The 15342-nt window shown below is 41.0% G+C and overlaps 1 protein-coding gene across 6 annotated transcripts in view; it reads left to right on the top strand.

Moving 5' to 3' along the window:
- The window catches only part of ARHGAP12 (Rho GTPase activating protein 12), a 137042-nt gene that overhangs the window by 94722 nt on the left and 26978 nt on the right, over positions 1-15342 (top strand). For all 6 annotated transcript variants that reach the window (XM_059729131.1, XM_014609061.3, XM_019498402.2 and 3 more), the window contains 3 exons: positions 2210-2335; positions 6624-6698; positions 14265-14326. In XM_059729131.1, the coding sequence (XP_059585114.1) occupies positions 2210-2335; positions 6624-6698; positions 14265-14326 (263 nt within the window). The remainder of the gene's footprint in view (positions 1-2209; positions 2336-6623; positions 6699-14264; positions 14327-15342) is intronic.

The following is a 15342-nucleotide window of genomic DNA, read 5'->3' as shown; positions in this document are numbered from 1 at the left end:
TTCTCCTCCCTGCCAATCAGGATCAAGTAGTGGGGCCCCTCTGCCAATTTGTAGGGGTGGGGCATGCAGGGGAACCTGCAAGATTAAAGGAGCTGCCCTGCAGCACACTTCTGCCATGAATTTGGTAGGGTCGTGGTTAGATCCGAGCCAGTGCAACAATTACTTTCATGGCAATTATGCGAGTGAAACTGAAATTAAACAACAATTGCACACCAGAACGTACTCTCACAAAAAAATATAAAGGACGGGCATGCACGTGTTCATGCACACACGTGTACGCCCCTCCTCATTAGGAGCACAATTTTCACAGATCAACTACCCTCTCACCTTGTGCTCAAGGGAAATGTACCCAACACCTTTAAAAGGTGAACTTGGATACAACAGTTCATTAGGTGGCTGGACACTAAGAACCAGGGACTAAATGTAGATATCAGGTTTATGGCACATTATAATTTATTCAGCTCCTGAATTCAGTATCATTCTAGTACTAATGTAACATCTTTCATGTGATGCAAGTTCAATTGTTTTAGTGAGCCATTATTTATTTTTGAAGTTTCTTACTGTTGTTTTTTTTTTTTATTATAGCACAGACTTTCTGTAGAGTAAGATGGAAAGCTGCTACCACAAGCATGGTTTTTGCTATAGCAGTTACAGTAATGTTTACTTTGGGTCACAGTGTAATTCAGTATGTCATGTTACATTAATCTGATTTTTTTTCATTAGTACACCTTAACACATTTTAGTAAGGGTTATTGATTATCCTCCCCATTTTACACATGTAAAACCTGAGGCACCAGAGTGAATGTTTATACAATTAAGAATAATATCATATAGCTCTTAAATAGTGCATTCTATCACTAGATCTCAAAGCACTTTGAGAGAGGGATCTCATCTCCAGTTCACATTTTAGTAAAACTTTAGGTGTTGAACCTCTTTCACATGCCCTACCTAGTAGGTCACATTCCCTTGTGTAATAAATCAACAAAAACTATGGTTCGAGAACACGTTCTGTTTTTTTTTAACATTGCCCTGAAAACAGATTTCAAATGAGAGATTTATTTTTTAAATCTTTAAAAGTTTATATCTTTGGTGTTTATATTTTAGTGCAAATGTTTGATTGAAATATTTGTATAATTGTTTAATGATACTCCACACATTTTTGTCCATACCATCTAGCACTGCTATTTAAGAGATGGTGAGCGTGCTACAACACTTAGGACTTGTGCAGGACCTTGCTTATGGGTTTTCTGCTTTTGATTGTTTATGAAGCCTTGGACACTCAGGGTATTAGACTAAATTGACTATTAATTTGTTTTGATACAGTGATTGCCATTTTTTCTTTTGCTCGTACAGCTTCAGCACCATAACTTTTTACTCATACATATTTATCTTTTTTTTTTTTTTTTCATGGCCAAATGTGGCACAAGTACTTCCTGAGCCCACAAGTTATTGTCTTTCCAGTACTATGAAATAAGGCTTGCTCTCAGAATAGAACACATTTTGGTATCATTCCTTCTCTCAGCCATCAACCTTTTGGCTAAGTAAAGTTGCATATTACGTCCTCCAGAATCTATTGCAGCTATTAATCCAGAGGACTGCTGTAGGATGACCTGGCATACTACTGTTATACAAGAGCTGAGCAGACTGTAATACTACTAACATTGTGAAGAGGAAGGTTACAATCAGGTTTATTCCTAGTTGCTGAGAGGCAGGCAGTAAATCTGGGATTAGAAATTGAACACATGCCTGGCAGTACAAAGTATTGTTTTCTCAAGCCAACTTCAGCGTGATGCCTTAGGGCAGGGTTCAGTCGTGTTTCAAAGCTGGGGAAGGAGGAGGTGCTGCTTTATTAGACTTTAGCTCCAAGTGCAGGCCTCTTTCAACCTAGCCTGTACCTCAGTCATCACCCTCTCCTCCTTACCACCTGGCAGCTCTGCCACCACTACTGCTTCTCACTGCCAAAATGCCACAAAGTCTCCTGGCTCTGCAGACTGGATCCAGCCCACAGGTTGCTGACCCCTGCTTTAGAGCAGACACCCTGTCCTTCAGAACAATATAGGCAATAGAAAAAGGGGTTTTTTTTCTTGCTAAATTCAATGTTCCAATATGTTGTACTGTTTAGTGTACATTGATGAATTCTGTGGATTTTGTGTTCATATAAAATTCATCCTGTTCATAGTGTGATTTTTTTTTTTTCCCTCCTCTTTAGTATAATGCTTCACCACAGCAGCAAAGAGAAATAATTAAGAGTAGGAGTCTGGACAGGAGGCTACAAGAACCAATAGTTTTAACCAAGTGGAGGCACAGCACAATTGTATTGGACACCAATGATAAGGTAGGAAGAGCAAAAGAGCATGATAAAATGAATGACCATTTTCTGGTTTTTGAAACGTTTGAAATGTACAGATTTCTAAAGGATTTATTTGGTGATTTTTTTTGCCCTGTGTTGTAAACCATATACTGAGTATACATTTTCAGTAAAACCATGGGTAACTTCTTAAACTGTTATCTTTTATTTGATTGTTTTTAATCCAGATTTATTTTCGTACATATTTTCACTGATTTATACTTTTTACTCAGAACTGTTTCCTTAAATCTTCTTTTGACTGGCTGATAACTAGCATTAAATTTAAGCTTTGCATCTACAAAAACATTTCTTCTAATTAAGAACCACTCTTGTGTAAACAGGGAGAATAATCAGCGATCTTAATTTTAAGCCCTTTGTATATATTCATAGTTCTTATGTAAAATACACCAATACTTTGTATCTGAAAGTGAACTGTTGGCAGTAGGGATATACCATATTTACCTGAATCTAAGACAGCTGTGAATTTAAGATGATTCCCAAATAATTACATTCTATACATGGAAAATTATAAATGTATTATTATAATTTTTTCTGAAAAGAATCTAATTATAGTGGAAACTTGCCTTAAATTCATCCCGCACCACTGCTGTGGTGGGGAAAGCAGTGGCAGAAGGTGAGGGGCAAGAACCCTGCCCCTTGCCTCTTCTGTGCCTGCCCCAGTGTAGCCTGCCCCCCAACTCCTTGCCTTCTGTGTCCGTGCCATCCACACCCTGCCCCCTCCATGCCTGCCACTTACACACTCCCTGCTCCCCTTCCCCTCCCCCCATCATATACCTTCTGCTGCAGCTCTACTCTGGCTTCTGGGCAGTTGGCAGCAGCAGTGGCTCTAGCCCCAGCCCTGCCCAGGAAGGAAGAAATGGTGGCGGCTCTGGGCCAGGCTGGGCCAGGGCTGGAGGGGCCAGAGGCAGAGCCAGAAGGTAACTGGGCTAGGGGGCAGGCTGCATGGTGTACCCTGCACTCCCCCTGAGTCGCAAATGCAGGTCTTCACCTTTTTTCCTCCTCCCCCACCCTGCAGTCTCCCCCTCACTCTTCCAGCTGTGAACCCCTCCCCTGCCAAAGGAGCCATCTCCCAGCCTGGGGTAAGTGCAGATCATCTCTGGCTTGATCCCTGAGCTGGGGGCTGAAGTTGGAACTGAGGTGCTGCCTGTCCTGGGTTATTACTTGAATCGAAGACAAGGCTTCTTTCCTGCCACATTGAGTGAGTGGGGAGAGATGGGGGAGGGAGAAGCCTTTTCTTGGATTTGAGTAAATATAGTAATATGAAAACACTGATTTAGTACAAAGAATTTATAGCCTGCTTTTTCAGTGGTTTAAATTGGCGTCAATGTCTCACTAATATTGGGCATACATACTTAATTGCCAAGTTAAATAATCACCTTTAAGATGGGAGTACCCATAGAAATATGTAGTGGCTTAATTCCTTTAACAATTCTTCTTTGATTTTTTTTTTATTGACTTAGTTTTAGTTTTGAAGCAGGCTTCAACTTGGATCATTTTGAGGAGGAGCTAGCTTTACTAGAGGTGCACCAATACATCGGTTCGATATTGGATCAGCACCGATATAAAGAAAAATGACTATATTGGAAATCAGCCTGATGTGACTAATAATATGGCCAATAAATGCCTGTGCGTGCATGCACGCAGTTGCAGCACAGCACACAGGCAGCAAGGAGCACAGCCCAGCAGCTTGGAGAGCTGTATGCAGCTGGTAAGTCTGTTGTGGTAGAAGGGGAGAGGGGAGGGAAGGTGTAGCTGGGCAGATCAGTGCCCCCCATGGTAAGGGAGGTAGTGGGGCTGGGGTAGGTGCTGCCCAGCGGGGGTGGTGCAGGATGTGGGATGGAGCCATGGCTCGTCCAGGGACCATGGAGAGGGGGAGTATCTCCCGCTGCTATGTGCACCCTGGGAGGGCATGGAGGGGAGGGGCACATGCACCTGAATCTGCATGGGGCAGGGTGGGCTGCAGCTGCGGGCTGGGGTGGGGGTTGTGCCAGGTTCTTCCTGGCAGAGGGGGCTGGGCCTTCACTCAGGGCAGGCGGCAGCAGTGCTGAGAGGGAACTATGGAGGGTCTACAGCAAAATTTGGGGTGGCTGCCACCCATCCTGAGTGCAGTGCGACCTAGCCCCTGCCAGAAAGAGCTCACCACGACCCCCAGCCCGCATCTGCCCTCCCTGGGTGCACACAGCAGTGGAAGCCGCTTCCCCTCCCTGCACCCCACCCGGACGAGCCACAGCTCTGCCCCACCCTGGCTGGACAGCACCTACCCTAGCTCCCCTCCCCTCCCCTCTGCCCCTCACCACAGAGGGCATTGATCTGCACCCTCACTCCCTTCCCTCCCCTCTCCCCTTCAACCACAACAGATTTACCAGCTGGACGCAGCTGTATTGGAAACTGGATCAGTATCAGCCGATATGCCTCCTTAATAATCGGCTATCGGTATCAGCCCCCAAAATCTCACTCAGTGCACCCCTAAGCCTTACTTAAATTCATGGTACGGAAAGTGCTAATGACTCGGTTTCAGTTGCTTTTCAGAGGTCAACTGAGAGTTGAATGGTCCTCATTTCCTCTCAAGTTCATTTTAAAAGTTGTTTCCTACACTGTTTATGTGAACAGTCTCTTTAGTACCTGACAAAATGCATCTTAAGCAAAACAGCAGGGACAGGTCTCCCAGCTGTTCCTTTACATCTTCTGTATGATTTATAGTAGAATCGGGATTTATTTCAACCATATCTTCCAATAAGTTACAAGTTTATTAATATTAATGGTGAGAAATCAAATCTTGCTTAGCATTCAGAGCTAGCAGTCAGAGGATTGATGTTAATTGCAGGTAATTTTGCAATATAATGTAAAATCCTCAATCTGCGTGCTCCCCTGCTTTTCAAAAAAGCATTGGGAAAAGTAGATACTTTGGAAATTGGATCTTCACAGGAGACGTAAACATAAATTAGCATCTTTACTGTCATAGACCTTGAAGAAAGAAGTGAGGGGTTGTTCTGTATAGCCTCAAATGCCCCAAAGAGTAATTTGACGTTTACTAAGATTACATCAGAATATGCTTTTGTTCATGTTACTTGTGTCCTAAGTTGTTTTTCCTAAAACATCAGTATTCTTTACCTTATAGCTTGAATGTTAACACACCTTACAGTGTCTAAATATTCTGCTACTGTTAACTCTGGGAGAAAAAGCAATCTTGATATAATATGTATATCCAGCATGATTGCAAATGATTGTGTGGTCGAACGGATCAAAATAAACCTTGCTGTAGAGCAAGAACAGAGAGCTGAGGCCAATATGAAAGGAAATGGGAAGTAGTAATCAGCTGTTTAAAAATTAGGGTTGCCCACACAATATTGCTAACTGTTTTACTCTGCACTGTTAAAGTGAAAAGTGGCATGTCTACAAAACTAATCTGATTGTTATCAAACTTTGTGACAAGCACCTAGAAAATGGAAAGAAGAAATATTTTCCATCAATAACAAGAAGGAAGTCTCTCTTGCATGTAATACCACCACTGAAAATCTGTGGGGAAATATCACATAAAGCTTTTCAATGCAGAATGATCACAGACCATATTAGAGAAAACATTATTTTTTTTCCCCCCATTTGGTTGACTTTGATCTTCAGAAATTTAGTATTTTTTCTTTTTGATACATAATTAATATGTAGCTCACAAATCCAACACTCTGTGATTTCACTTATGCCCTCAAGACATAGTCGGCCTTGGATTGCAGGAAAATTAATTAAAATAGTTCAAAAAATTAATACTAAATCTATTAAATTATTTACATATTAAAGTCATTTCATCTTTTTGGTTACCAACTAAGCACAGGCATAATTCTTATTTATAGTTGGGACAAATACCCAAGAATACCCCAGGCAAAATTAATATCCAGAACCTGATTTTATTTTGACAATGTAGGTGAATTTGTAAAACACTATTGAAAAAGTCTCCAATAAGTTCTACTTAGGAAAATGAAAGCGTTGTTGTACAGCATGGTGGTATTGTTAAGATTCTGCTTCAATAAACATACTAGGTTGACGTGGACATGATTTCATTCTATAAACCTTGTAGGAGCACCTCCTTCAACAAACAGTTATATCAGTATCTCATTATGTTATCTGTGCTTTAAAACACAGTGCATAGTCCATGACTCACAATATGAAATGCGATACTGGAAAGGAAAAAATGTAATTGAAGAATGAGCAGTGCTGCTGTTCAAAAGAGTAACTCTTTGTATTATTTAACTTTATTTTTTAGGATTCTCCATCTGCTTCCAAGACAAGCTTCCCTGAAAATGAGTCATCTCCTTCTTCACCAAAGCACCAAGCCACAGTCAGTATTGAAGTTATTTCACAATATATACTGTAATGACTGGGCAGCTAGTGAACAAAATAGTTTGAGAGCAAGTCATGGGGTTTAAGTCTTGCCAACCTCTGGCCTAAAGGTATACCACTAGCCCAAGAAGTCAGAGATCTGGGTTGCAGGCCCTCTGTCTGAGGGGGTTTCATACCTAGGTCTCCCATCTCCCGGGAGAGTGCTGTAACCATTAGGACTATAGGTTGGGTTTTGGATGGGTGGAGTTTCCACTCCTGTTGCAGCTGATCTACTGTTTAGAAAGGAATACAAAACTAATGAGGAAGAGGAAGTATTAGGGAACTTCTCTTCAGTAATGAAGATAGACACATGCACACACCCCTGCCCTGGGTGAGGGAAGATCTGGGGCCTGGCCTCTGTTCCACAGATTATTTATATATATTTTACGTTGGAAAGTTATCCAGCAAATATTGGGATCTGAGACTGAAACCCAGAACTCTAAAAAAGGTCTAGGAATGCCTATTAGACTGGGCCTTAAGGGGTGTTGGTATGAAGATGCCCGATTTGTGAATCCTAAATTGTATCAAGCTACTTGACAATTTGCAGGTAATGCTGTATGTATGTAGTTGCAGAACTTTCAGTGTTTCAAGATTTCTGGAAAAAAACTAGTGTATCTGGTCTCTCAGTGCTCAAACAACTAGGGTTTTTATCGATTTATTTATTTATTTATTTTTATTATTATTTTTTTTTAACCTGGACTAACGTGCCTAAATTTTGCATTCTGGTCACTAATACTTTTTTTTTGGTGATCTGGCCCCTAGTGTGAGTGAGCAACATCCCTTCTGCTGTAGTATTTTTAAGCACAGGAAGTATAACTAATTTTCTGTGCTCACCAATGCAACATCAATTTTCTCATCTTTATGGTCTGTCTATTAATAGATATTGGTTTTAGGTTAAATTTTAAATAATTTGTGAAACAATATAAAATTTAGTTCTGGAATGTGAAAAACATTGAGGTGTTCCTTTAAAAAAAATCCATATATTATAGCATTAGGAATTGTTGATGCATGATTTTAATGATTTGTTAGTATTTGTTTTGGGAGCATGAAGGCACCATTTTTTCTCATCTTTCACAATGCACTAGTGTATAGATTGAAAACCCTACTACTCATTTACAGTGATCTATTCTATGCTGCTTATTTTATGATTTTTTAGATTACTGTGAATATAGGCAGATTTTCCTTAGTGTATTTACTAAGTTTCTCTCAACAAGTAAATCTTTTGTCTTAGTGCACAAGCAAATAGTGCTTATTTTACTTCAGATGTTTTAAATATGGCACAGTTTTTGAGGTTTTATAATTATCCTTAGTAAATAATGCACTACTTGTCTTAGACAACAGAAAAATGCTGGTTCTCCAGCAAATTCAGTATTTTCCTCTATTCTGTTCAGGTTTGCACATCCACAAAGAAAGCTTTTTAAGTCTTTTTTGCATTGCTTGAGCCTTAATTCATTTTTCCTTGCTATTTTCCCATGGGACTTTACATTGGCAGTCCCCCATTCCCCTGATTAATCAGACCTTTATTTTGTTTATTTGCTGCTGGGGAGAATTCTTCCTATTGGTAAGATTGATATCTGTGTTGTCCAGGCGTATCTATGGTGGATGCAGATAGTGAGTTTTTGTGTTACTAATAATTTACTATGAATAATTAGTGATAGCATGTGTCAGCATGCTGTAGTAACATTGAAAAAGTAGAGGAAGATACTCTGAGGGATTCTACTTGAACGTTAAAGCCTTAGAAGGTTTATTTGCAATTTATATGAATATTAGGTATTGTTTGTCATAGATCACTAATGACGTGACAAAGAATAGGCTAATTGCAGAGACGGGGGGAGGGTTGTAAACCATTTTCTCAACCGAACCAAACCAGCGCTGGAAAAGGTCATTTTTCAATAGATGTCTTGACTAAAAGGAAAAATTGTTGAAATGTCCCATTTTTCACATTTTGTAAATGAAAAATTCTGTTTTCCTATTTTGAAATTATTTCATTTAAAATTTGATTTAATCATAAGTTTGTGCATGTCTGTTTATATATAGCTATATATCTATTTAGATAGATATACTGTATAGCTATCTAGATAGATATATATCTTTATATCATCCCTGAGGTTTCAAGAAAAACTCCCCATCTCTTGAGTCAGGCAAAAGCAACAGTCTTGGAAGTTTTAAAGCAGCAACACATACCAAAATTTCAGTTAAGACCAAGGCATTTTAAAAATATATTTATATTTATATTTGTATTTATATTATATTTGCTGTTTGAAAACTTCCAAGACTTTTGCTTTTGCCTGACTGTAGAGATGGGGAGCTTCTCTTCAAATCTGAGGGATTTTTCTGTGCAAGGAAGTTATGCTACTGCTAGGCAGAAAACTGTAGTTCAGTGGATTAACAGAAATCAAGTTGGGTCGAGACTATCCATAGACTGTGTCATATTTATCTTAAATTATTGTTGCATCTTTGAGTAAAATAAGCATTATTTGAAGGATCTTTGAATAAATCCTACCAGCCTCACACAATCAAAAATTATAAAACAAAACGAAAGGTCTGGAAGACAGGTTTAGTTCTGTCCCTTGTTTCATCTATGTAAAGCATCACAGCCAAGTCAGCCAAGTACTTGTCTATCAACAAGTCTATTAACATCTCCCAAATATGGGGATTCCTTAGACGTTCCAGTGCTTGATTGTCTTATAGTTAGAAAACTCTTCCGTATGCAAGCTAAAATTTCTCTTGTTGCAGTTCAAGATTTGCTTCTTGTCCTGTCACCTGTTGAGATGACAAATAGTTGATCATCATTCTTTTTATAACACCTTTGCTTGTATTTGAAGACATATCAAGTCCTCCTTTCAAACTTCTCAGTAAATAATCTTGGTTCTTTCAACCCATCCATGAATGTAGATAGTATAGGCAGTAACACCCTAAAAATTTTATCTGAGATAGAATCCTTGTGGATAGAAATTCTGTGCTTGAATAAAAAGAACATACCATGTTTATATAAATCTTAGATGATGATAAATGTAATATAACTCCCCAATAATTAGAATCTACACATGGAAAATTTATAAACTTGGTATAATTTTCCATGTATAGAATCCAAGTATTGGAGGGTTGTCTTTAATTTATCCCCCCCCCCCCCCCCCCCCCCCCCGCCACTGCTGCATAGGGGCAGGTGGGGAGGTCAAACAGCTTGTCCCCTGCCCCTCCCCATGCCTTGGGTCCCCCTCCACCCCTGCTGCCCCTGTGCTTCCCTCTTCCCCTCCTATCCTTGCTCTATGCCAGCAGGCTACATCCTCATTCCAGTCTGGAACAGAGCATGGGCCCCACCCAACCCCTGTAGCAGCCATGCAGACTGTGCGCTGCTGCTCCAGAGCCAGGGTGGGCCTGTTCTCAGTGCCCCAGTTTGCAGTGTATGTATGGAGCAAGGGGAGAGGGCTAGATGGGGGAGCAGCAACTGCATGGTGGGGAAGAGGGTGCAGTGTACAGAGAGGGAAGTGGGAGTAAGCAACAACTGTGCTACAGCCCACGTCAGAGCTGGAGCCTGAGCTACAGCAGCTGCCTCTTCCTATCCCCCCCCCCCCCCCCCCTTCCAGCCCGGTACTTGAGTCTAAGATAAGGTGCTTTTCCTCCCATGTTAAATGGGGGGGACTTAGAATCAAGTAAATACAGTAGTTCTAGGATTGTACTACTGATTACCTAATCAGGAAAGTGAAGGTGATTATTAAAGGCTCAGTGAGATTAGAGAAGCTGGTAAAATGGAACAAACAATAATAATGGGAACCTTCGACTATCCTCACATAGACTGAATAAGCACCTCATCAGGGCAAGATGCAGAGATAAAATTTCTGGATGTGATAAATGACAGTTTTGTAGAACAACTCGCCTGGGAACCCACAAGGGAAGAAGCAATTCTAGACCTAAACATGCAGGCCCTGGTTCAAGAGGTACCAGTTGGTGAGCCACTGTGTAATAGCAACTATAACATAATCACATTCAACATTTTAGCAGGAGGGAATAAGCCAAAAAAGTCAACCATGCCAATATGCAACTTTAGGAAGAGTAATTGCACAAAAATGAGGAAATTAGTTAGGAAGAAGTTTAAAGGAGCATTCAAAAACATAAAAGACCTGCAGGTAGCTTAGAAGCTGTTTAAACAGCAGTGGCTCAGGAAAAGCATGTTTCACAAATTGAATAAGGGAACCAGAAGACCACCAAAATCCCTGCGTGGTTTAATAGGGAGTTAAGGAGGCCCTCCAAGGCAAAAAGCATCCTTCAAAAAATGGAAGGCATACCTAAATGAGTAGAACAGGAAAGCTCACAAAATAGAACAGGTCAAATATAAAAGTGAATTAAGGCAGGCCAAAACATAATTTGAGGAGGATCTAGCAAAAGATACTAAATTTAATAATAAAAACTTTAAAAAATGCATCAGAAGCAGGAAGCCAGCTAGAGAATTGGTGGGACTATTATATGTCCAGAATGTAAAAGATGCCCTTAGGGATGACAAGACCACAGTAGAGAAGCGAAGTGAATTCTTTACGTTCGTGTTTATCACAGAAGATACTGGGGAAATTCCCAAGCTAGATCAATCCTTTGTAGTATATAGGTCTGAAGAGTTGGACCACGTTAAAGTCACAACAGAAGAAGTTTTAGAACAGATTAAACAAAAGGAAATGCTGATAAGTCACCAGGACTGGATGGCATTCACCCAAGAGTTCTGAAGGAATGCAAAAGGTGAAATTATAAAGCTTGGTAATACTTAATGTAATAAAACTATTGTTACAAATGGCCTCTGTGCCAAAGGACTGGTGGCCTGCCAATGTGACACCCACCTTCAAAAAGAACTCTTGAGGTGATCCTGAGAACAACAGACCACTGAGTCTCGCTTCATCCTGACAAGTTGGTAGAATTTATAATACAGAATAAAACTGGCAGTCCCATGGAGAAATAGGATCTACTAGGGAAGAGGCAGCATGGTTTTTTGTAAAGGAAGTCCTGCCTCACCAATCTGTTGGAGTTCTTTGTGGGTATCAGCAAGCATGTGAACAAAGGGAATCCAGTTGACAATATATTTGGACTTTCAGATGCCAAAGGCTTCAAAAAAGCAAAAACAAACTATGTAGATTAGTAAAGTCAAGGTATATGATATTCACTGCTCTTCCTCCTGCCTTGCCTCCATCCACAAAGCCAGTCACTTTGTCATAGAATGAAATCAAGGTGGTTAAGCTGGATTTCATCTTGACAAACCTTTGTTGGCTATTCCTTATCACTTTATTTCCTGTGTGCTTAGAAATTAATTCCTTGAAGTGCTTCAGTCTCTTTCTGGGTACCAGGGTTAGATTGAAGTTATAATATGGATTTTACTTTACTTTAAAATTTTAGTGTTGTACATCGAATTTTTAAAGTTTGACAGATGTAAGTCTGATTTGGTATGAAGTGCTATGGAGTGTACGCTAAAGCTTTTTAGGTTTTGTTTTCTCTCTCCTGTCTTGTATTCCACAAGTACTATCCATTTTAAAGACAAGATTTAGACTAGAATGCTGCAGGGACTGTGGTATTTTTTCATTGACCCTATGTTGAGGACATCTTGTTATGACCGTGTTAATTTAGATTCTTTCCCTAGTTGATTGTGTCATCTCATAGTTTAATGTCTAAATTAGGAACTGTTACTGAAAGGAATTTGATTTTGAAAGTTTTAATTGAGCATTTCTTTAGCTCCACTCATTGACTGGACCAGGGATTGGCAACATTTTTGGGGGCAAGTGCCAAAAACCTGGCAACCTGGAGTTTGAAGATGTTGATGTGCCAGGGGTGGATGGCAGGGAGCTGTGAGGGGGCCTGATCGTGGCAGCACAGTCCCGGCCCCTTCCCTGCCTCCTACTTGGCACATGTGTAGCCACCCAGCAACAAGCGGGGCCAGTGCAGCCGCTTGCAAGCTCACAGCTACCAGGGATCCTGGGCTGCTCACAGGAGGCAGCCACGAGCCTGAAAGTAGCTGCGCTGGGTTCTAGAGCCGTACCCTCCGTGTTGTCAGCGGAGGCTGCAGACGTGTCTTGGGGAGGACAGCAGGGAAGGGGCTGGGGCACTGGGGTGGAGGGTGTGGCCCCTTCCTTGCTGCAGGCTAGGTGCTGGCGGCACGCGCAGGGACAGTGCAGACCCCACCTGGACCCATTGGGCTGCGGAGGGGAAAAGAGCCACGGCCCATGTTTGTGCTACCCTGCGGCAGCAGCCTGGCTTCCAGCTCAATGCAGCTGGAGCAGGGGCTGGCAATGTGGTTAGGTATGGCCTGCTGTCATGCGGGCATGAGAGGAGGAGCCACCTGGGACCACCCAAGGCAGTCACCCCTGCAGCACTGCCCCCCACCTGTGAGCACCTTCCTTTGGCCTTGCAGTCTGACTCCCTTGGCCACTGTGTGGACAAGCTTTGTGGTGAAAGGAGACATGGCTGGGGGCCCAGAACTGCCCTGCTGGAGACATCCTGTGTGTGGCTGCTATACTAATACAGCTCGCCCAGCCCTTTGCAGTCGGACCTGGTGGGATGAGGACAGGGATGGGATCTTGTCACCCTTCACACCACCCCCCAGCTCGGCCTCCTCCAGTCCCCCATGGAGATGCCAGGAATGCCAAGCAAAATGGCCTCATGTGCCATGTTGCCAACCCCTGGATTGGACTAAATTGAGCTGGCGGAAAGTATTGGTAGAATGAAGATGAAATTCTGTCATTCTCTAATAGTACATATATAAAAGTAATACCCTAAATTTTATTTTATAAATATGCCTGTATATAATCTTAATCTTGCATAACATCTGAAAATATTTAACTTTGTACTTACAAGGGCATACCTTTTGTTAAGTGGCATGTTCTGCCTAATGAATCAAGTAATTTGAACTGCAAATTGATATACATGTTCAGATGTTTCAAGTGCTCTAATTCATAAAACATAGCTAAATAGTTTGTAGTTTTAATAGTTAAACCTTTGTATGAAAGGAAAATAATATATAGGCTATCAAAGAAATATTTTACCTTTTTTATTTTTAAGCTAAATTAAATAATGCTTTGTAGATGCAATAGAAATTTTTTTTTCAAATATGAGGTATTTGTTATAATAAATTTAACTCTAAATTCAGTTAATTAGTTAATTCTTCAACTAACCCTGTTTGTTTTAAGGATAAAGATGGTAAATATGTCAGCAACAGAGGTGTCTTCATATACATACCTCAGTTTCTAATATGCTTCACCAGATAGACAAAGAATTTAAGTCCAGTTAATTATTGAATATGTCAGGTCTTGATTTGGGGCAGCTGCCTATTTATTAAATGGTAATGATTAATTCTGTACAGTCATTCTGTTTTTACCCCTCTTGTTACATTGAAGTAGACTTATTACAACTCTGGGTGTCGGAGATGAGCCAAAACTTTCCCAAGGCAAGAAGCCTATTACTAGGGAGGGAGCAGGGTTAAGTTTAGGACTTACTGATGGCAAGCTTAAAGAATCTCTTATTTATCGATGTGGTATTTTATTTGATACTACAGGGTCAAGAGAAGTATGGATTATTAAATGTGACAAAAATTACAGAAAATGGGAAAAAAGTTCGGTAAGTCTCTACTTCAGTTCTGTCTTCTTGCTCTTTATTTTATTGATTTAAGAATTGGGTAGTTAGTGTAAATAGTAGTCGAATAAATATTAAGATTTTCATATTAGTAATTATTGCTAAACAGGTTTTTCATGTCTTGTTTCCAGGTGGAATTTGTTATAATTTTGTGTAAATTTGCCTCAGAGTTTCACTTTGAGATGCAGCATTTTCCCCACTGCAATATTAATGATCTTCTCAATAGGCTGAAGACACTAGGCTTTTAACAGTGGTACTCTGGTATCTAAAGCCCTTGCTGAAGCTTTGTATTACTCGAAAGTACTCAATTATGCTTTGGCTGCTATAATATCCTGAGGCTAGATCAATTAATAATCCAAAGGTTCACCTACATATTTTTTGGTGTGATTATCCATTATTCACTTCCTAATGTCAGCATAAGTTGATAGTTTAACTAGAAATTTGTTGCCTTCCAAATTGATCTACCCCAGGTTTGGCTGTATCCAGCCTGTTGGGCTACCAGGGGGCCACTGGAAAAAAGGGATGAGGGCTGCTCTAGAACCCCAGAGTCTTCAGCAATCAGCAGCAGGAAGGCAGGCAAGGGCTGGCACAACCCCAGGCCTGCTCCAGCTACTTCGGCCATCACCACCACTCTGGCCCCAGCTAATCAGTTGTCTGCCCCACTGACCTGTGCTAAACCCAGAGCTGGAGTCATCACCAGTGCTTCATGCCAGAGTTCCTGCCCCGGCACAAAATCTGTGTTTGGTTGCTGTTGCTCCATCTCTAGTATGGAGCATGTAGCAAGAGCTGGAGTTACTGCTGCCACCACATGTATCTAACAGGGGCTGGAGTTGCTGTCACTGCCAGCAGAGCCATCCCATTCCCTGGGCTGGATCTGGACCTGGCCTGGGGCCTTGATAGATTTTTTTCAGTACTAAGATTAATTTATTTTTCAACACTGTTTTACAAGTATTTTTCTGGGAACAAACTATGAAATAGAGCCAGTCAGTAGCTGGCCCAGC

The sequence above is a fragment of the Alligator mississippiensis genome, chromosome 5, assembly GCF_030867095.1.
Source record: "Alligator mississippiensis isolate rAllMis1 chromosome 5, rAllMis1, whole genome shotgun sequence".
Classification (NCBI taxonomy): Eukaryota; Metazoa; Chordata; order Crocodylia; family Alligatoridae; genus Alligator; species Alligator mississippiensis.
Note: the sequence above shows the minus strand (reverse complement) of the source record. Positions and strands in the feature narration are given on the sequence as shown.